At 52.0% G+C, this 21,928-nt stretch overlaps 1 protein-coding gene across 13 annotated transcripts in view; it reads right to left on the bottom strand.

The window, feature by feature from the left end:
• Nucleotides 1-21,928, bottom strand: part of EP400 (E1A binding protein p400) — a 307,683-nt gene that overhangs the window by 38,786 nt on the left and 246,969 nt on the right. For 11 of the 13 annotated variants that reach the window (XM_029619359.1, XM_029619360.1, XM_029619358.1 and 8 more), the window contains 2 exons: nt 18,584-18,662; nt 11,133-11,321 (listed from right to left, as the gene is read on the bottom strand). In XM_029619359.1, the coding sequence (XP_029475219.1) occupies nt 11,133-11,321; nt 18,584-18,662 (268 nt within the window). The remainder of the gene's footprint in view (nt 1-11,132; nt 11,322-18,583; nt 18,663-21,928) is intronic. The other 2 variants (XM_029619366.1, XM_029619368.1) reach the window with 2 other exon arrangements.

Raw genomic sequence — 21,928 nt, 5'->3', positions numbered from 1 at the left:
TGCTCAGGAGGCAGGGGCAAGGCCAAAGAGCAATGCTCAGAACTGATGATGGCGACCCAGTACCACAAAGCATAGGAAACGTTTGAGCTCTTGATGAATTGGAATGTGTAGGTATGCCTTAGAAAGGTCCAGGGAGGTTAAGAACTCTCCTGATTGTACGGCCATTATCATGGAGCGTAGGGTTTTCCATGCAGAAATGATTCGCTTGTAGATGTCGGTTGACGCTCATGAGGTCCAGGATGGAGCGAAAGGAACCTTTCCTTCTTTGGGTACCATAAAATAGATGGAACACCCCATTATTAATTTATTTATTTAACATTTTTTATATACCGAGGTTCTAGAGATAAAATCACTAAGCACTTCGGTTTACAGACAACAGATGAAATGACTGACGAGAGTCTTACAAAGAACAGGAGATAAGAACTGGGATAAAAACAATAAATTTGTAATGACTTAAAATCCTTAAGTAACAGAGTTAGTATAAATTGGTAGTCAATACATGTAACAGGCCATCTTTAAAAATGGCGCGGGCCATCCAGTGCTCCTACCATGTGACAGGGGCCGGCCAATGGCACGGATACCCTGTCACATGGTAAGGGCAAAGGGCCATCTGAGCCATTTTGATTAGTGGCAGCCGAAGGCCCGGGAGCGGGAGGACGGCCTGGAAGCAGGAGATCACTCCCGGGACCTCCACTGGATCACCAGGTACCTGTAAAAAGTTTTGGGGGGGGGGGGGTCGGGAGGGTGGGGGAAGGTAAGGGGTTAGTTTTAAAGGGTCGGGGTGGGTTTAGGGGTTATTTTTGTGTGCCGTTTTTCCCGCCCTCCCCCAAAACGACAGGAGAACCCCCAAGATCAATATCGTGGGGTTTTCCTATCGTTTTGGGGGAGTCCCCGATTTCTGACGATTTTGAAAATATCGACGATATTTTCAATCGTCCGAAGCCAGATTCACATCCCTACCCCATAGTTTCATGGGGCACAGGTACTGAGATTATAACCCTCATTCTGAGGAGCTTTAAAAGAGTAGTCTCCACTGCCTGCTTCTTGTCCTGGGAGTGGCAAGGAGACATCATGAATGTGTCTCGAGGAGCGCTGTGAAATTCTGGCACATATCCTTCTCGTATGATTTCCAGTATCCATTTGTCTGAAGTGATCTCGACCCATCTCTGGAAGAAGAGGGACAATCGACCCCCTTTCTCCTCGTTCCGAGGGTGGGTTGGCAAAATTTCATTGAGGAGTTTGGGACGGACTTGAATCTGCCCCTCTCCTGGGCTGTCGACCATGAAAGGACTGAGACCTCCTGAAATGTCGAGTTTCTGTAGGAGCAAAAGCTTTGGGAGCCCCTGGATCGACCTCTCACGGGCGGGGGGCATTGTAACCGTTTTCTCTTATCTTCTGGTAGTCAGGGAACTGGAGAGTCCCCCCACTTACTGACCAGCTTTTCCAATTCGCTTCCGAAAGGGAGTGATTCTTTAAAGGCCATCTTTTTAAGATTTGCCTGGAAGGTTGCGTCTGCTTACCAGTTCCGCAGCCATAGCTGTCTTCTGGCCACCACCACCACTGAAGCCACTCCTCTGGATGAAGTGCGGACTAGATTCAAGCCTACATCAGCTAAAAAGGCGGCGGAATTCACCCCCTGAGTCAGCCACCTCCTGAGAGAGGAGTAGGCATGAAGAGCTATCAGAGCACAACAAGAAGCAATCTGTAACGTCATTGCTACTGCGTCAAATGAAAATTAGTTCTTACCTGATAATTTTCGTTCCTGTAGTACCACGGATCAGTCCAGACACCTGGGTTGTGACTCCGCACCAGCAGATGGAGACAGAGCAAAACTCGACGGGCTCCCTACATATACTAAGGTGCCACCCACAGCCCCTCAGTCGAACGTCCTGTCAAAGCAAGATCAAAATGTCCGACTAACTAACTATGAAAAACAATATAAACTGATTCAACACAGCACTCCGGCTGGAATCGAAGAACATCAGAACCAGCAACAAAACACAACGGCCAGTTCCGAAAAAGAAACAAGGACTCCAAAAGGGAGTCAAGAATACTCAAGTGAAACGAGCGGACTCTCCCTCTATTCATCAGCAACCAGAAAACACAGAAAACACAGACGGGTGGGAGCCTGGACTGATCCGTGGTACTACAGGAACGAAAATTATCAGGTAAGAACTAATTTTCATTTCCCTGTACGTACCCGGATCAGTCCAGACACCTGGGATGTACCAGAGCCAAACCTCAAGGGCGGGAAGCAGAGAGTCCCGCTCGGAGAACACTCGCTCCAAACCCCCGAGATTCCGCCGCCTGCACATCCAGTCTATAATGTCTGGTAAAAGTATGCAACGACTTCCAGGTCGCTGCCCTACAGATCTCCTGCGTGGACACCTGAGAGACCTCCGCCCAAGACGTGGCTTGCGCCCGAGTCGAGTGAGCGCGAAGCCCCTGAGGTGCCAACTTGCCTTGCAGAAGATACGCCGAGCCAATCGCCTCTTTGAGCCAACGCGCAATAGTGGCCCGCGACGCCGCAGACCCCCTGCGAGCCCCAGAGCAGAGCACAAACAGGTGGTCAGAGACCCGGAAAGGATTCGTAACCTCCAGATACCGAAGCAGAATCCTACGCACATCAAGTTTTCGTAAGTCCTTAGACCCCTTGTCTGTCGGCTCCACGGTCGAAAACCCCGGGAGATCCACAGACTGATTCAAGTGGAACGAGGACACCACTTTGGGCAAAAAGGACGGCACAGTCCGCAGAGACACCCCCGCCTCCGTAAACCGCAAAAACAGTTCCCGACAAGACAGGGCCTGTAGCTCCGAGACGTGACGAGCGGACGTAATGGCGACTAGAAACACCGTCTTCAAGGTCAGATCTTTCAGCGTCGCCCGCTTGATCGGCTCGAACGGTGCACCACAAAGAGCTGAAAGCACATAATTCAAATTCCAAGATGGACACGGATTTCGCACCGGCGGACGTAAATGTTTAGCCCCCCGAAGAAAACGCGTTACATCTGGGTGGTAAGCCAGGGACACCCCTTGGACCTTCCCACGAAGACACCCAAGGGCAGCAATCTGCACCTTTAAAGTACTCCATGACAGCCCCTTCGAGAGGCCCTCTTGAAGAAACGCTAGAACCTCCGGCACAGCATGTCGAATGGGGTTAACCTCGTGAGAACCACACCAGTCCTCAAAAACCGTCCAGACCCGCATGTAGGTTAAGGAGGTAGACTGTTTTCTAGCTCTCAACAGCGTAGCGATCACCGCCTCGGAGTACCCCTTAGTCCTCAAGCGCGCCCTCTCAAAAGCCAAGCCGCGAGACAAAAGTGAGCCGCATCCTCCAAACAGACGGGTCCCTGACGAAGAATGCCGGCGACCCCGTGAAACCGAAGGGGTGGCTCCGCCGCGAGCTGAATGAGATCCGCGAACCACGGCCGTCTGGGCCACTCCGGCGCCACCAAGATCACCGGTCCCGGATGTAACTCTATTCGCCGTAGCACCCTTCCGATTAGGGGCCACGGCGGGAAGACATAGAGCGCCCCGCTCTCTCCGTCGGCTGAAGAACCGCGGAGCCTTTGCGTTCTGCGCGGTGGCCATCAAGTCCAGGCGGGGCTGGCCCCACCGGGCACAGAGCAGACGAAACGCTACATCCGGTAGCTCCCATTCCCCTGGATCCAGGCGATGCCTGCTGAGGAAGTCCGCCTGATTGTTGTCTACGCCGGCGATGTGAGACGCTGCCAGACTGCTGAGATGGCGCTCCGCCCAGTCCATCAGCTGACTCGCCTCCACCGCCACTTGCTGGCTCCTCGTTCCTCCCTGGCGATTGATATAGGCCACCGTGGTCGCGTTGTCAGACAAGACCCGGACTGCATGACCCCGAAGCAATGGGAGGAAGGCTCGCAAAGCCAAGGCCACCGCCCGGGTCTCCAAGCGGTTGATGGACCACCGGGACTGCCGACTGGACCACCGGCCCTGCACCGAGTGTCCCCCACAGACCGCACCCCAACCAGAGAGGCTGGCGTCCGTCGTGACCACTGACCAAGCGGGCATGAGAAGAGAGACACCGCACGTCAGGTGCCTCGGACAGAGCCACCACTGCATGCTGGCCCGGGCGCGATCCGTGAGGGGCAGGGGCAGAAGAAATTCCTCTGATGCTGGCTTCCAGCGGGAAAGTAAGGCAGATTGTAACGGCCGGAGATGGGCGAAAGCCCAGGGAACCAAAACTAGCGTGGACGCCATGGAACCCAACACCATCAAGTAATCGCGCACTAGCGGGCACCGCAGGGACAGAAGGCGTTTCACCTGTCCCTGGAGCTTTACCACTCTCTCCTGAGTCAGCGACACCCGAGCACTCTCCGTGTCGAACAAGGCCCCCAGATACTCCAACCTCTGGGTAGGCTCCAGATGACTCTTGGCCAGGTTGACTACCCAGCCCAGCGACCGCAAGAGCTGCAGGACCCTGGTAATCGCCGCTCTGCACCCCGCTTCGGACTTGGCCCGGATGAGCCAATCGTCCAAGTATGGGTGAACCAGGAGCCCCTCCCTCCGGAGCTAGGCCGCCACCACCACCATCACCTTGGTGAAAGTGCGTGGAGCCGTGGCCAGGCCGAAAGGAAGGGCCCTGAACTGGTAATGCCTGCCTAGGATGCAGAACCGCAGGTACCTGTGATAGGCCGGCTGAATTCCGATGTGTAAGTACGCCTCTGTGAGATCCAGGGACGCCAGAAATTCGCCGGGACGAACCGCAGCCACCACTGAGCAGATCGTCTCCATCTTGAAACTGGGAACACGAAGACACTTGTTGACCCCTTTCAGGTCGAGGATTGGTCGGAAAGCGCCGTCCTTCTTGGGAACCACGAAGTAAATGGAGTACCTACCTACGCCTCTTTGACTCGATGGCACTGGAACAATGGCGCCCAGATCTTCCAGGCGCTGAAGGGTCACTCGTACGGCTGCGCGCTTGGCGACCGCTTTGCAGGGAGAGACGAGAAACTTGTCCCACGGCAGGCGTGCAAAATCTAACGCGTAACCGTGTTTTATGACTCCGAGGACCCACTGGTCTGAGGTGATCTTGGTCCATTCCCCGTAAAACTGCACCAGCCTCGCCCCCACGTTTAGGACGGTGTCCAGAGGCGGATGCGGGGAATGAACCAGTCTCGTTTCATTGTGTCGACTTGGACCCCGATCCAGCCGAGGGTCCCCCCGACCGGTTGAACTTCTTCCCTCGAAAGGACTGGGACCAGGAGGATCTGGCCGAACTCGCTCGGTAGGACGGGCCCGTCCCTGAGTGCTGCGGCCTCTGACGTCGGTTAGACCGAAACCTGTTCCTGGCCGAGAAGTTAGACCGCGACCGTGGCCTGTCTTCAGGCAGTTTGAAAGCCTTATTCTCGCTGAGGAACTGCATGAGATCATCCAGTTGTTTGCCAAACAGCAACTTCCCCTTAAAGGGCAAAGAACCCAGATGCGCCTTCGACGTACCATCCGCAGACCAGTTACGAAGCCACAGGAGACGGCGAGCAGAGACCGCCGACACCATCGCCCTAGCCGAAGTTCTCAGCAAATCGTGCATGGCATCCGCACTGTAGGCTATCACCGCCTCCAAGTGATCCGCCTGCGAGGCTTCCCCTTCGGACAGACCAGCATTCGCTTGCAGGTTCTGGGCCCACCGAAGGCCCGCCCGTAACGCAAAGTTACTGCAGATAGCCGCTCGGACTCCCAGAGCGGACACCTCGAAGACCTTTTTAAGTTGAACCTCCAACTTCCGATCCTGGATGTCTCGAAGCGCCGTGGCACCCGTGACAGGGATGGTAGATCTCTTGGTGACCGCTGACACCGCCGCGTCCACGCGAGGGAGGCGCAGCAATTCGAGAACGTCCTCCGGCAGAGGATACAACTTGTCCATGGCCTTGGACACTTTAAGTCCCAATTCCGGGGTATCCCACTCCCGGAACAGTATGTCAGAGGCCGAGAAATGAAACGGGAACGCCACTGCAGGTCCTGCGAGACCGAGGAGGACCGGATCCATATTTGCGGTCTGACGGACCTCGACCGGTGGAGCCTCAATGCCAATCTCCTCCAGGATCGCTGGGATAAGCGGAGAGAGCTCCTCTCTCTTAAAAAGGTGCACGACCTTGGGGTCATCCCCATCCCCCGCCAGCGTACCTTTATCGGCGCCTGGCGGTGCAGGGCTCGGGTCATCGGGCCCCTCAGGCCCTCCCGCGGCCCCCGAGGCCGAATGTTCCTCCTCCGAGGAAGTAGACTCCGTGTCAGACTCCTGAGGGACACCCCGTGCCGGTCTCTTCCCCTGGGGTGGGCCCGGCGAGCTCCTGGGCCGGCCTGCCCTTCTCTTGGAGCGCGGGCGTCCCTCTCCGCCACCCGAGGTTCCCCCGGAGCTGCGTCGCGACTTTTTATATTTCGCCAATTTTTTTTAACAGCAGAGCAAAATCATCGGAAAAGGAATCCTCCGATCCAGAGGGTCCCTCCCCCGAGGATGGCTGTTCAGCTTGTAGGGCCTCCCGGGGTTCCCCCCCTGCGGCCCGCGGCTGAGGAGAGAGCGGAGGCGGCTGGCCGCCATTATCCAACACCCTCCTCGTGGCCGCGCGAACAGTATCCAAAATGGCCGCCGTTCCCGCACTGAGCAGGAACGGATCAGGGCCAGCAGCAGCAGCACCCCCAGCGCGCGGCGGCGAACGGGACGAGCGGGAACGGCCGCCCCGACCTCCCCCCGACGGTCCCTCGCCCCTGGCAAGACACCCGGAACAAACGCCGTCGCGCGAAACGCGCGTGCGCACCGACCCGCACGCGTGGCAGGCCGAGCCGACCGGCATCGCGGACCCTGGAAGAAAAAATAAAATTCGCCGCAGGAAGACAAAGAAGCCCGGGTCCCCCCTCCCGAACGAGCTGCCGAGGAAAGGGAGAGCCGGCGCGAAACAAAAAACAAGTTAAACTTTTTTTTTTTTTTTTACTACTTAGCCGCTGTCCAGGTGCTGATGCTCCCGCTCCACCGGGGTGAGTGAACCGGGCTCCCCGGTGTCACCCCCGACACTGCTGCCTGGCACGGCTGGGTCCTCGACCCACAGCAGCGGGCTCAACCAGGGGGGGATGGTCCCCTCAGGACCTTCCCAACCCCCCTGGGAGATAACGCCGACAGGAGCTTCTCCTGCTAAAATAAAAAACCTGTTCTTCTTTTCTATTCTTTTTTTTTTTTTTTTTTTTATATATATATATATCTATAGTGGCAAAGGATTACCCCCTATGCCACTCCTATAACTACTTTTTTTTTTCTTTTTTTTGTAACCTAACTAAAACCCCGCAGAGTACAGAGACTGTGGGTGGACCTGCCCCATCTGCTGGAGTCAGAGTAAGACTGAGGGGCTGTGGGTGGCACCTTACTATATGTAGGGAGCCCGTCGAGTTTTGCTCTGTCTCCATCTGCTGGTGCGGAGTCACAACCCAGGTGTCTGGACTGATCCGGGTACGTACAGGGAAAGGCCTGTTTAAGAATGGACTCCATCCGTCTATCGTGCACATCCTTTAAGGCTGCTCCTCCCTCCACTGGGATAGTTGTTCACTTAGAGACTGCACAGACCCGTGCATCCACTTTAGGGAAATGCAAACGCTCTCTCACTGCTGGATCCAATGGGTATAGTTTCTAACGCTGTCCTCCTTTAAAACTTGCTTCTGGGGCATCTCATTCCAGTTCAATCAACTCCTGGATGGCTTCCAGTACTGGAAAGTAGCAAAAGGCTTTCCATAGGGTAATCAGAATGGGACTCTTCTTTGGTTCCGACAGAGTTCACCCCAGGAACTCCCAGCACCTTCAGGGTCTGGGAAACCAGGGCCGGCAATTTGTCTCTTATGGAAAAACCATAACATGGCCCAATACGGTTCTAAACCAGGGGGAATTTCCCCATCTTTCAAGGAATCTATATGCTCCTCTTCGTCCGTGTCATCCAGGTCCCTGGCCAGGGATACCCTTGGTGAGATGAGGCATGGCTCGAGGTCTGTCGATAGACCTGGGTGAGGGAGGGCCTACCGGCTGAGGTTCCGTCTGGAGAGAGGTGAGATAGACTGTGCCTGTACGAAGGCTTGAAAGCTCTGAAAAATTCCACCCAAGAAAAGGCAGCCAGATCCAGATCCCAGGAGATACTGGGGTAGGTGCCGCTGAACTTCCCTCTCTCATGGATGACCCAGTCCCGGGGGTACTCAGATCCAGGGTACTTCCAGTTAAGGCTGTGGCTAACCCATCCTCTGAATGGGAGGAGCCGGGCTTAGCAAAGTCCAGGGAGGCCAACTCTCCCTGGGCTTCCTCACAGTGCGGCAAGGGGCACGCACAGCCCGTGAGCCTAGCTTTACCTATATTCTGTGCTTAGTACATTGTGCGCGTACATACGAGTGCAACATTATGTGCACAGTGAGTATGCTGTGCACATAATGTTGCACAGCATACTCGCTGTGCATACTTCCATAGAACGTCGTTATGCACAGCGCATAACGACGTTCTATGGAAGGCAATATGGCACTCACAAAGACTCATGCAAGATGTTGCCACTATGGCCTACAATGCGGTGCTGTTGACCAAGCCTAAAGTGGGGTCTAGCCCACTGTGGGGCCTTTCAACCCGCTTGGAAGCCCACTTACCCTTACCCCAAATGGGATCGGGAACGAGGTTGGTACAATACACCAAAGCAAGGAGACCAGAGGAAGTATTACTGAAACCCTTCCAAATGTCTCTGAATCGAGAGGTAAATTTTGTTTTGTTTGGGTTTTTTTTTAATTTACCTGGGCTCAGCGCTTACCAGCTGAGTACAGAGATGGTCTTTGGCTGCGGGGGAGAGGGCTTTGGCTGCTACTGCCATGTTTGGCTTGCTGCACACGCTACTTTTTTAGCTGTTTAAGCAACAAAGTCCATGCTGGGAACTGGCTACGGACCAAGGCACACCTCTGAGGGATCTCGGAAATCGCCTCAGGAATTCTCATCTGGGGAAGAGATCTTTAGGTATCACCGCAGGAGAGTGGGACTCAATTTTTTTCTCCAATTTAAATATAGAATTTTTCCTTCCAGAAAGTACAGCGATCCCCATAGGGAGAGGTATATCCACCATCTGCTGGAAACAGAGAAATACTGAAGGACTGAGGTCACTGCAGGGTTGAATAGGAAAATTGGTTCTTACCTGCTAATTTTCGTTCCTGTAGTACCACGGATCAGTCCAGACAGTGGGTTGAGCCTCCTGTCCAGCAGATGGAGACAGAGAAAAACTGAAAGGGTATCCTCTATCAGGACAGAGCCTACCCTGCGTCCGCCAGGAGGGTGTCCAAGCTCCAGGCGTTGTCTTATAGGGAGCCTTTTCTTCACTTCTCTGATTCGGGAGACAGCTGAGGGGGGTCTGGGGGATCCGGAACGCCCGGTACGGTCCTGATCCTAGTAGCCGCCTGTGAATCTGGGGCCCTAGGGCCCTGTCCTGTCCTGTGCCCACCCAAGGGACCTTAGCCGGGGTGGGGGGGGGGCGCCCTGGGAGGGATCATTGTCTTCCTCCAGACTAGCCAGAAAGGACGATGCTGAATTTTGCTAGGTAAGGGGGGAGGGGAAAGACCGCGAGGGGGGGGGGTGTGTCAAAAACCAGGCCTGGAGAACCCGCGGGGCTGAGATCGGGTGGCGAAGAGTTAAAATGCGGCTCTGGAAAGTCAGCAGTGCTTGTATCAGCAGGCAGCTCCAACGACAAAATGGCCGCCGTTCCCACAGGGGATCCGGCCTCGGAGCACGTCTCACGGCCCGATCCCGAGCCGGAGAATTAGTTACTGCCCCGGAGGGTCCCTCCCCTCTGGGGAGACAGGCAGAACAAAGCCCATCGCGGGAGAGCCATGAGGCAGGCTCCCCGCAGGCAAGGCAAGCTGACGAACGTGGCATGACTCAGTGGGTGGGGGGGGGGGGGGGGCACCACACTGGAGCCGCGAGGAGAAATGGCAGTGCCTGGCTGACTACGAGCCGAAGCAAGGGAACGAACCCTGCTTCGCTCCTTCCCCAGAAGCTGAAATTAAAACGCTGCTGATAGCTGCCGATCGCCTGTGAGTCTGCTTCCAAGAACTGTATCTTTTTTTTTTTTTGCTGTAGAACTTTAGGCAAGCAGAGGAGAGCAAACACCTCCTTGCAATGGGACCCGAGAGGGTGCAGACTAGGCAGACAATGGGGGAGTGACTGGACCACCAGTATCACCCCTGCAGCCAGGCTCCAGGTCACTGGGAAAGTGGGTCCCAGGCTGAATAATCAAGGGAACAAGTCCCCCCTGGAACCCAGTAAGAGCAAGGAGACAAAAGTCTCACTTTACAACTTTACCTCTTTTTTTTTTTTTTAAATTGGAAAGAACAATACTTGCTTGATCCGGAATCAATCCAGTGGGAAGAAGAAGAGAAAAAAAATCCCAAAGGAACAGAAAGAGAGAAAACTAGGGAACTGCAGGTTCTCCTGTCGGAATCTACTGGAGACAGAGAAATACTGAAGGGACGCAGGGTAGGCTCTGTCCTGATATAGGAATTTTTCTCTGTCTCCATCTGCTGGACAGGAGGCTCAACCCACTGTCTGGACTGATCCGGGTACGTAAAGGGAACTAGGATTACATCAGCTTTGAAATCTAATTCCGTCTCCATCTGCTGGCAGGGGAGCATAACCCATTGGTCCTGAATCCATCTGACTACACGCTAGGAAATTCTCACTTTTAATCAGATTGCTTGCCTTGTGTCCTAGCAGCCGAGCCATCTGGAAATAACACTGCACATGGCAGAGGGTGGAAAAACCAAAAGTAAAAAAATTATGAAAGAATCTAAAGCCAACAACGAACCCATCCCAGTACCATGGCACTACATCAGTTTAAGTCATGTATTCTTCTACTCCCAAGCATATTACAGACATATTAACGATCAAACTTATTCACCTCCCTTCTTAGGAGAAGCTGGGACTCTGGGTTCCTACCCCCAGAGATGCATGAGTGAATCTATGAATCGGCAGCTCTGCTGATTTTATCTATCTGGTTTTAATAGTTGCATTTTAAAAAAAAAAAAACACACAACACCCATCACCACCAAACTTCTAAAAAACTGATTGGTGCTAAAAGCTTACATGTAAAGAGCTTTTCCTTCCTTACCAGTAGCGCTGTGCTGGCTACAGTGGTGACAGCAGCCTGTACCTTTGCCTGTGGTTGCTGAGTTGCCTGAGGCTGAGCCGGTGGCTGGGGCTGGCTTTGCTGTGGGATAGCTTGCTGAGCTTGAGGGCCACCATTCTGTTGCAGCGGTGGGACAGGTTGCTGCTGGGCCCTCACTTGTTCTACCAAAGCCTTCAATGTGCAGGAATTAAAAAAAACAAACATATTTTGAATGTATCAATTACCACCTATTCTGCTGCAGTGCTCTCCATGTTATTTCACCTCTTGGTCCTTCTTTCCTTTCCCAAAACGAGGGACTAACTTAAAACTTTCTTCTCCTTGGAGGTTACTCTTCAACTTTTCATTCTGTTCTTAAAGTTTGGATATAGGAAAATTGGTTCTTACCTGCTAATTTTCGTTCCTGTAGTACCAAGGATCAGTCCAGACTGCTGGGTTGTGTCTCCCTTCCAGCAGGTGGAGTCAGATAACCCAGTGTGCCACCAGCGATCCCTCAGTATATTCAATATCAAAGCAGAAAATTTAAGTTTAACAATCAATGACTAGATCAAGAACAAAAAACACAAGTGAAGAGCACTAAAAACTATATACAGAAAAAGAACACGGATAGTATCCAAAATCGGCATTCTTCATAGTCTCCTAAACCTTGCATAGAGAGAGAGAAAAGAAACAATTATGTGGACTCTCCGGAAAACTATATCACGGGGCGAGCGTCTAGACTGATCCTTGATACTACAAGAACGAAAATTAGCAGGTAAGAACCAATTTTCCTTTCACTGTACATACCAGGATCAGTCCAGACTGCTGGGATGTACCCAAGCTGCCCTAAATGGGGTGGGATCCGGAGAGTCCCGCCCTAAGCACACTGCTGCCAAAGGAATTGACTTCCGGAACTCGGACGTCTAAACAATAATGCTTAGCAAAAGTGCGTAAAGATTTCCAAGTCGCTGCACTGCAGATCTCCTGCGGCAAAACACATTGGCTCTTAACCCATGATTCCGCCTGAGACCTAAGCGAATGAGCTTTCAGACCATCAGGAACTGGCCGGCCATGACAAATGTATGCCGAAGTGATGGTGTCCTTTAGCTATCGCGCAATGGTAGCCTTGGAAGTCTGACATCCCTTCTTAGGACCGCTCCATAAGACAAAAAGGTGGTCTGAGAGACGAAAAGCATTAGTTACTTCCAAATATTGCAGAAGCACACGGTGTACATCGAGCCTCCTCAAGTCCTGAGCCTGAGGAGAAGACCGATCTAAATCTGGAAACGCCAGCAGCTCCACAGACTGGTTGACGTGAAACGCCGAGACCACTTTAGGCAGAAAGGAGGGAACCGTCCGCAGCGAAATCCCCGAATCCGTGATGTCCAAGAACGGTTCCCGGCAGGACAAGGCCTGAATTTCCAATACACGCCTAGCGGAGCAGATCGCCAAGAGGAATACCGTCTTGAGGGTTAAATCCTTCAGGGTAGCACGCTTAATAGGCTCAAAAGGAGGCCGCAGAGCCCACGAAGAAACAAATTCAAACTCCACAACGGACAGAGTGCTCGAATTGGCGGATTTAAATGTTTGGCCCCTTTCAAAAAACGAGCCACATCTGGATGTCCTGCAAGAGACGTACCATCAACATTACCTCGCAAACAGCCCAACGCTGCTACCTGAATGCGGAGCGAACTGTAAGCTAGTCCCTTCTTTAAACCTTCCTGCAAGAATGTCAAAATGTGCACTAAAGTGGCTCGGCGCGGAGACACGTTCAATCCGCTGCACCAAGTATCAAAAACCTTCCATACCCGAACATAAGTAAGAGAGGTAGAGGTTTTCCTCGCGCGGAGCAGAGTAGAGATAACTGCATCCGGGTACCCCTTCTTTCTCAACTGCCGCCTCTCATAATCCAAGCAGCTAGACAGAAGCGAGCCACCTGATCGAAAAATACTGGACCCTGCCAAAGCAGATTGGGAAGATGACCGAGACGCAAGGGGCCGTCGACCGCTTGGTTGATCAGGTCTGTGAACCACGGCCTCTATTGCCACTCCGGAGCTACGAGAATCATGGGACCCCTATGGGAATCTATTCGTCTCAAGACTTTTCCCACCAGTGGCCAAGGAGGAAACACAGAGTACACGTCGCGGGGCCACGGAAGAACCAAGGCATCCACCCCGTGTTCCCTCCGGCGACTGAAAAAGCGAGCCACCTTCACATTCAGGCGAGTAGTCATCAGGTCCAGTTGGGGCATCCCCCACCGACGAGTGAGGAGCCTCATTGCCTCCCTGGACAGCTCCCACTCTCTGGGGTCTAGCTGCTGGCGACTGAGAAAGTTTGCTTGAACGTTGTCTACTCTGGCTATGTGAGAGACCACCAGACGAACCAGATGGCGTTCTGCCCAGACCATCAACCTGTCCGCCTCTGTGGCAACCGGACGACTCTTTGTACCGCCTTGCTGTTGATGTACGCCACCGTTTTCGCATTGTCGGAGAGAACTCTCACTGATCGATGCTGAACAACTGGGAGAAAACTGCGTAACGCCAGATGAACCGCTCTCGTCTCCAAGAGATTGATGGACCACTTGGACTACTGAGGCGTCCACTGCCCCTGAGCTGATTGTGACTGGCAGACCGCTCCCCAGCCAGAAAGACTGGCATCCGTCATCACAATTATCCACTGGGGATAACCACCATTCGAGACTGGACCTGGTGGGCTCCATGAGGGGCAGAGGCAGATGGAACTCCTCTGACTTGGGATCCCAACGGGAAAGCAATGCTCTCTGCAAAGGTCGCAGATGCGCAAATGCTCAGGGGGCCACCTCCAGAGTAGATGTCATAGAACCAAGAACTTGCAAATAGTCCCACACTGTGGGCAAAGGGAGAGCCAGAAGGCGGCGCACCTAAGACATCAGCTTGAGCATTCTGTCCTGTGGGAGAAAAACTTTGCCCACAGCCGTGTCGAAACGGGCACCCAGGAATTGCAATCCCTGGGAAGGTACCAATTGACTCTTGTCAAAGTTGACTACCCAACCGAGGGAATGAAGACGATGTAAGACCACCTGAACCGCCACTTTGCAAAGAGTTTCCGACTTCGCCAGGATGAGCCAGTCGTCCAAATAGGGATGAACCAGAATCCCTTCTCGCCTAAGGGCTGCTGTCACCACCACCATCACCTTGGTAAACACGCGAGGAGCCGTCGTTAGACCAAACGGGAGCACCCGAAACTGGTAATGTTCGCCCAAGACCATAAACCGGAGAAATCTCTGAATGTGGTCCTGGATTCCTATGTGCAGATAAGCCTCGGTCAGGTCCAAGGAGGCCAAAACTTCACCTTTGTGGACAGCCGCAATGACAGACCTCAACGTTTCCATGTGAAAATGAAGCACCAGAAGCGCCCTGTTGACCGTCTTTAAGTCCAGTATCGGACGGAAGGATCCCTCCTTCTTGGGCACCATGAAGTAGATGGAGTACCTTCCTGTCCGATGTTTGGGCATTGGGACTGGGACAATTGCCCCTAGATCTTTCAACAGGTCCAAGGTCTGGAGTATCAACTGTTGCTTTAGCTGGGACCCGCAAGGCGACACCAAGAAAAGGTCCCGTAATGGGCGAGCAAAATCCAACGCTTAACCATGTTCTATGATGTTTAGAACCCACTGATCCGAGGTGATCTTGACCCATTCCTTGCAAAACAGAGAGAAACGTCCTCCAATCTCCGGAACCGAGGAATGGGCCGGCGCACCTTCATTGGGCAGACTTGGTGGCAGCGAAGGCTTGGGAGGCTCCCGCACGCAGAGGCCGCCTCCCGCGAAAGGAATGGGCCCAAGCCTGGGACCTCGTGGGCGTCTGTCTCAGAGCAAAGGACGAGGCCCTACCTGTCCGGAAACGGTGTTGGCCCCGAAAACGACCCTTAACGATCCAAAAGTGCGAGAAGAACGAGGCTTGTCCTCTGGGAGCTTGTAAACCTTATTATCCCCCAAGGCTTTAATGAGATGTTCCAGCTCATCACCGAACAACAAGTTTCCCTTGAATGGGAAGGAACGCAGCCGCATCTTTGACGTAGCATCAGCCGCCCAGTGGCAGAGCCAAAGAAGCCTCCTAGCAGAAACTGCGGAGGCCATCGTGCGAGAGGAGGTACGTAGGAAATCATATAAGGTATCAGCAGTATAGGCCACAGTCAACTCCAAATGACTCACCTGGTCCAGCTCTGCCGGGGGAAGAACTTGAGAGGTGAGCAACTGTTGCTCCCACCGAAGGGTAGCTCTCTGCATGAGGCTACTGCACATGGACGCCCTAACACCTAGCGCCGAAACCTCAAAAATCCATTTGATAAGAACCTCGAGCTTCCGATCCTGGAGGTCCTTTAGAGCAGTGCCTCCGTCACCGGAATGGTCGTGTGCTTAGCAATTGCAGAGACAGCAGCATCCACCTGAGGGACCTTCAGCAACTCCAAGGACTCCTGCGGAAGCGGATAGAGTTTTTCCATGGCCCTACTAACCCTCAGGCTGGCCTCTGGCACGTCCCATTCCCCAGTATGCAGCTGCCAAAGCTTTGGATGAAAGGGAAAGGCTTTAGGCGGAGCCCTCAGCCCCGCAAGAACAGGGTCCCCTGGGGAAGGATCCGCCACTAGCTGCGGTGCCGGAATATCAAGTTCTTCCAGAACATGAGGGATTAGAGGGTCCAGCTCCTCCCTGCGAAACAAGCAGAGCACCTGTGGGTCATCCCCTTCCACGAAAGCAGAATCTTCAACATCATCGCCCGCAGTGTCCGCCGTGGAAGGGTCTTGGGGCGCGGGGTGCAGGGGAATAGCTGGTGGCGGAACCACCTGAACAGGAGGCAGACGGGGTACAGGCCCTTCTGCAGGCCTAGGGACCTTAGCCGGTGGGGACTGCCGCCCATCCAAATCTGCCTCTGCCTCTAAATACGCTTTGTGCAGCAGTAAAATAAACTGCGATGAGAATGGATGCTGCCTCTTTGAGACCCTCCCCCGGGGGCAAGGCAGAAGGAGGCAGGGCTTCCGATTCTACTTGTAAAGGTCTTTCGGGGCTTAAATTATGAGGGGAAAGCGGCGGAGGAAGATTCCCTCCCCCCAGACATTGTGCAGCATCGGCGCCAGAGGATTCCAAAATGGCCGCCGTTCCCGCGCTTAGTGGGGACGGGGGCAGGCCGATGGAGAGGAGCCGTTTGAGCCCTGCCTAAGCCGCGCGAACGCGGCAGAGATGCTCTTCTGCCTGAAACAGGCAGTTCGGAAGGCCCTTCGCCCCCGGGGAGGCAACGGTAACAGAGGTTGTCGCAGGAGAGCCGCGCTGCCAGCTCTCCACACGCCGAACACCCCGACCCCTGCGGCAATGCAGAAAAAGAGAGAGAAAAAAATCAGTAAGTTGCTCCAGAGCGCCGGATAGTGAAAGCAGGCTTTTAAACCTTTTTGGGTTTTTTTTTACAAAAAATGGAGCCACTGCATCAGGGGAATGTACCTCCCTGGAATGTTACAAAAAATAGCTCCCTTCAGAGAAATGAAATGTCTCTGGAATCGGAGGGGGGAGGGACTGGCCCACCAGTAAATCCCCCCTACCCGGATATTAACTTCTTCCTCCGGGTATCAAGGCTTGTGGGCACAAAGCCCTTGCTGCTCTCAACAAAGTAATATAATGGAAATTTAATGGAAAATAAAAATCTTTTTTTTTTTAAGTACTTACTAACGGGCTGATACAGTAAAGCGCGGCTGCAGTTACCCCATTTCTAACCCGCTGTGTACTCACAATTTGGCCGCGTAAGTCTAACCCGCGATTCACTGTTTTTACCGATCCTTACCGCTTCTTTTACTCGATGCACATCCCTTTCCACCCGCGGCATGTATATGTATGTAAACGATCCGATTAGCTATTCCCTCCCATACAGTAACGTGCGCCCCGACTATCTCCTTTTTAACCTGCTATCTTGCCACGTCTTTTACCTGCTAATTTACCGCCTACCCTTACCCCTGCGTTAGAGGCAGGGGTAAGGGTAGGCGGCAAACTTTCCCCCAGCCCCCACTCACCTGCCCTGGCCGCGTCCATGGGTGCCGGTCTCCGGGGCAGCCCCAGTCCTCTCTCCCCTCCTCCCGAAGCAAAAGAAAACCTAAAATCCAACGCACCGGGAAAGCCACTCTTCAGATTGCGACTAATCCCATCCCCCAGCCCCCGCTCACCTGCTCTGGCCGCGTCCATGGGTGCCAGTCTCCGGGGCAGCCCCAGTTCTCTCTCCCCTCCTCCCGAAGCAAGGCGCAGGGTGAAAAGCAACTCGACATGCTATTAAACTATTGGGAATAAAGTGTAACAAAAGTTAACTTACTTTTTCTTACAGTCCTCTCTGCCCTCCTCCGGAGGCGTGCATTGCGGCTCCCCTGCCTCCCGGGGGCAGCCGGCAGCGAAAGCGGCCCCCGTCGGCGAAGATAGATGAACGCACGCCCGTAGTGCAATTTGGGCGCTCAAGCCAGCAAAGGCGCATGAACGGGCGTGCGTGACGTCACGGCGTTCGTTCATACGCTTTCGGTGCCTTGAGCGCCCGTCCCAAATTGATGGGCGCTCAAGGCACCGAAATAACATTTGAAATGACAGGTACCAGCGCACCCAGGATACTGTATAGGCGCTGTATAGCGCCTATACAGTAAAATGGATTGCACTTCATGGATGCGCGTTGGACGCGGCTTGCATTTGCATGCCATTTAAATACAGTATCGAGCGGTATGTGTTTCAAACTGTGCGTGCGGCAAATGCGGGTGCGCCCGGCACTAACGCACCTCTTTCTACCGCACCTTACTGTATCGGCCCGTAAGGATGATCTAGTCAATGATCATTAGGGAGGATGGAACCCCCTTGTTCTTAATAGAAACAAACACTCAATTTTAGAAAGGATCAGGACCGCAGAGTATGTCTTCCTTCACCTGCTGGAGTCAGAAAAATACTGAGGGATCGCAGGTGGCACACTAGGTTATCATAGGGTGCCTTCAACTTTTTTCTCTGACGCCACCTGCTGGAAGGGAGACACAACCCAGCAGTCTGGACTGGTCCTGGAAAGTACAGGGAATTTAGGTTTATGGACAAGATTTTTCTAATAACCAATAGCACACCTACCCTTCAATATATTTGCACTTACATTGGATGTTTCTTTTATAAACTTCGTAAGCAGTAATCAAATAGAACCGTTTAACTTATTAACTTGACATTTATCCAGTTATTCAAAATCACAAGCATTTTTCCTTTTTCCCCCATTTATTTTGAAATGTACCTATTTACAAAAGTATTTATTTTTTTCCATTTTTCCTCCATTGTGCAGCTCCTTGTAGTAGGCTTGCAAACAGCTAAAGCTTTACAAAACTCAATGCAGCAGGGACTCAGCATTATCAGGTGATATCTCATCCATCCAGGAGACCTTCCTCCCATCCCCAGTCGCCTATGGGACAAGGAAGAGAGCTTGACCCACCTTTTTCTCTTTTGCGATGCGCTCTGCACGGAGGGACGCCACCTGGATTGGAGGCAGTGGCTTGTCATAGCTGATTCCACTAGAAGTAAATAAAAGCGGGATTCTTTTAATGAATATGCTTCTAAAATCTAGGAAGCTGATTAAAATGAGGCATTTTTATTAAGGGACTGCTTCCTGCATATTCAGCTGGCCCAGATTTTAGAACTTTGTCAACATTAAAAAAAAAAAAAACAACCCACATTCAAATCTCTCCTATTGGTATGAACTTCCATTGTGACCCCACTCCTTGCCAATCTCAAAAGAATCAAAAAAAGGATAAACATGGATATAGGTATTTGGATTTTCAGAAGGCATTTGATAAAGTCCCTCATGAAAGACTCCTCAGAAACTAAAACGTCATGGGACAGGAGACAAATGGATTGGTAGCTGGTTAAAAGACAAGAAATAGAGTAGGACTAAATCAGGAAGGTCAACTCCAGTCTTCAGCAGTCTCAAACAGACCTGGCTTTTAGGATTTCCAAAATGAATATACATGAGATGAGTTTGTAATGCATACAAATGTATCTCATGCATATTCATTGGGGATATCCTGAAAACAAAACCTGTTTGTGGCTCTTAAGGATTGGAGTTTGCCACCCTGGACTAAATGTTAAGTTTTCCCAGCAGAGAAGGGTAAATAGTGGAGTGCCCCAGGGATCTGTACAGGTACTAGTACTGTTTAACTTACTTATTATTAACAATCTGTAAAAGAGAGCAATAAATGATTAATTTGAATATATTTTTGTCTCATCTGCAATGCAGACTGAGGATCTGGAGAATGACCTTGCAAGATTGGGAAACTGGGAATCTAAATGGCAGATTAAATTTAATGTGTACAAGTACAAAGTAACGCACAAAGGGAGAAATAACCCTAATAGGTACACAATGCTGGGTTTCATATTAGGAGTAACTACCCATGAAAAGCATCTTGAAGTCACTGTGGACCATAAATTGAAATTCTCAGCTCAGCGTATGGAGGTCAAAAAAGCAAACAATGTTAGGAATGAGTCAGAAAGGAGAATAAAACAGAATATCATACCTTTATACAGATCTATGGTGCAACTGCACTTTGAGTACTGTGCAAAGTTCTAGTCGCCCTATCTTAAGAAAAATAGAGTGGATCTAGAATAGTAACAGAGAAGGGCAACAAAAATGATAAAGGGGATGTAACTGCTCCTTTATGAAAAAAGATTAAACAGGTTAGGGCTCTTCAGTTTGAAGAAGAAACAGCTGAGAAGGGATATGATAGAGGTTTATAAAATCATGAATTGAGTGGAACAAATAAATAGGCAAGCGAAGTTGCTTACCTGTAATAGGTGTGCTCTGTGGACAGCAGAACTAACAGCCACACAGATGGGACTCCCTAGCTAAGGGTTGTTTCAGTGCGCTTTTGAATTTTATTTGGGAAAATTCATTTCACAATGCTACTGAGCAGGCTTTGTCCAAGTCCCTCTGTCTGAACGAGACTCTCGCTCTAGGCAGGAGTATTGAGTGAAAGTGTGTATTGATGACCATGTTGCAGCTCTGCAAATGTCTTGCACGCAGGTAGTATTTAAATCAGTGAAGGTCATGGCACTTGCTCTCAGTTGAGGTGTTTTTACATGCAGATCTTGAATTTTGATGGTTTCACCACAGTGCAGTATACAGTGAGAAAGCCATCTTCATAAAGTCTGTTTAGCCACTGAATTTCCTTTCATATTGTCATTGAAAGATATAAAAAGTTGAGTGGATTTCCTATGGTTTTTAGTTCTGTCCCGATAAAACAAGAGTACCCATCTACAGTTTAACACAATGGTTCCCAACCCTGTCCTGGGGACCCCCCAGCCAGTCAGATTTTCAGGATATCCACAATAAATATGCATGAGAGAAAATTTGCATACACTGCCTCCGCCAAGCTTCGAGACAAAAGTGATGCCCTCCCGATCCGAAAATATAGGACCCTGGCAAAGCAACCCCTGAAGGTGAGCCAGCCGAAGGAGACCGTCCACCGCCAAATGCACCAAATCCGTGAACCACGACCAGAACCACTGTCCCTGGATGCGTTTCTATGCGATGAAGCACTCGACCTATGAGTGGCCATGGAGGAAACACATACAGAAGAAGGCCCGTCAGCTAGGGACATGCTAGAGCATCTAGGCCCACCGAGTCGACTTCTCTTCTGCGGCCGAAGAACCTGAACATCTTTGAGTTGGCCCTGGTTGCCATGAGATCCAACTGAGGAACTCCCCATCTGGCACAAAATGTGTTTCCTTGCTTCCGGGGACAGCTCTCACTCCTCGGGGTCCAGTTGCTGTTGGCTTAGAAAATCCACCTGCACGTGGTCCACTCCTGCGACATGAGAGGCTGCGATCCCTTTGAGGTGGCGCTCTGCCCATGCAAACAGCAGCTGAACCTCCCAAGCCACAGCGAGGCTTCTGGTACCTCCTTGACAATCGATATACGCTACTGTCATTGCATTGTCTGACAATACCCAAACCATCCGATTCCGGACCAGGGGCAGAAACAGCTCCAATGCTTTATGCACCACTCTCGTCTCCAAATGATTGATCGACCAGGTCTTCTCCACACTGCTCCCCAGCCTTTGAGACTGGCATCCATGGTCAATACTACCCAATCCGGGACTTCCAGAGGCATGCCCTTGCCCAGATTGGTCCAAGACAACCACCACTCCAGGCTGGTCTTGGCCTCCCGTTTCAGAGTTAAGGGGACATAATACTCCTCGGATATCTATTTCCACCAAGACAGCAATGCTCTCTGCAATGGGCGCATGTGAGCAAAAGCCCACAGAACCAGCTCCAACGTAGACGCCATGGACCCCAGCATCTGCAGATAATCCCAGACCTTCGGGACTGAAGATTCAGCAAATGGGAAACTTGCTCCTGCAATTTCAACATTCTGTCTTCCATCAGAAATGCCTTGCCCTGCCGGGTATTGTAGAGTGCCCCCAAATATTCCAGAGACTGAGAGGGTACCAGTTGGCTCTTTGCCACATTGATCACCCAACCCAGGGAGCTCAGGAGTTGCTTCACCCGCTGCACCAAACAAGTGCACTCCTCCTCCAACTTTGCCCGGATGAGCCAGTCGTCCAGGTAGGGGGAACTTACACCCCATCCCGTCTCAAGGCCGCAGCCACCACCATCATCACTTTCGTGAAAGTGCGAGGAGCGATGGCCAGACCAAAGGGAAGAGCCTGAAACTGGAAATGCCATCCCAGCACCTTGAATCACAGGAATATTTGATGCTCCTTTCAGATAGGAATATGGAGATAAGCCTCAGCGAGGTCCAAGGACACCAGAAACTATCCTT

This window comes from Rhinatrema bivittatum, chromosome 11 (genome assembly GCF_901001135.1).
Source record: "Rhinatrema bivittatum chromosome 11, aRhiBiv1.1, whole genome shotgun sequence".
Classification (NCBI taxonomy): domain Eukaryota; kingdom Metazoa; phylum Chordata; class Amphibia; order Gymnophiona; family Rhinatrematidae; genus Rhinatrema; species Rhinatrema bivittatum.
This window is presented reverse-complemented; position numbering and strand designations above follow the sequence as displayed.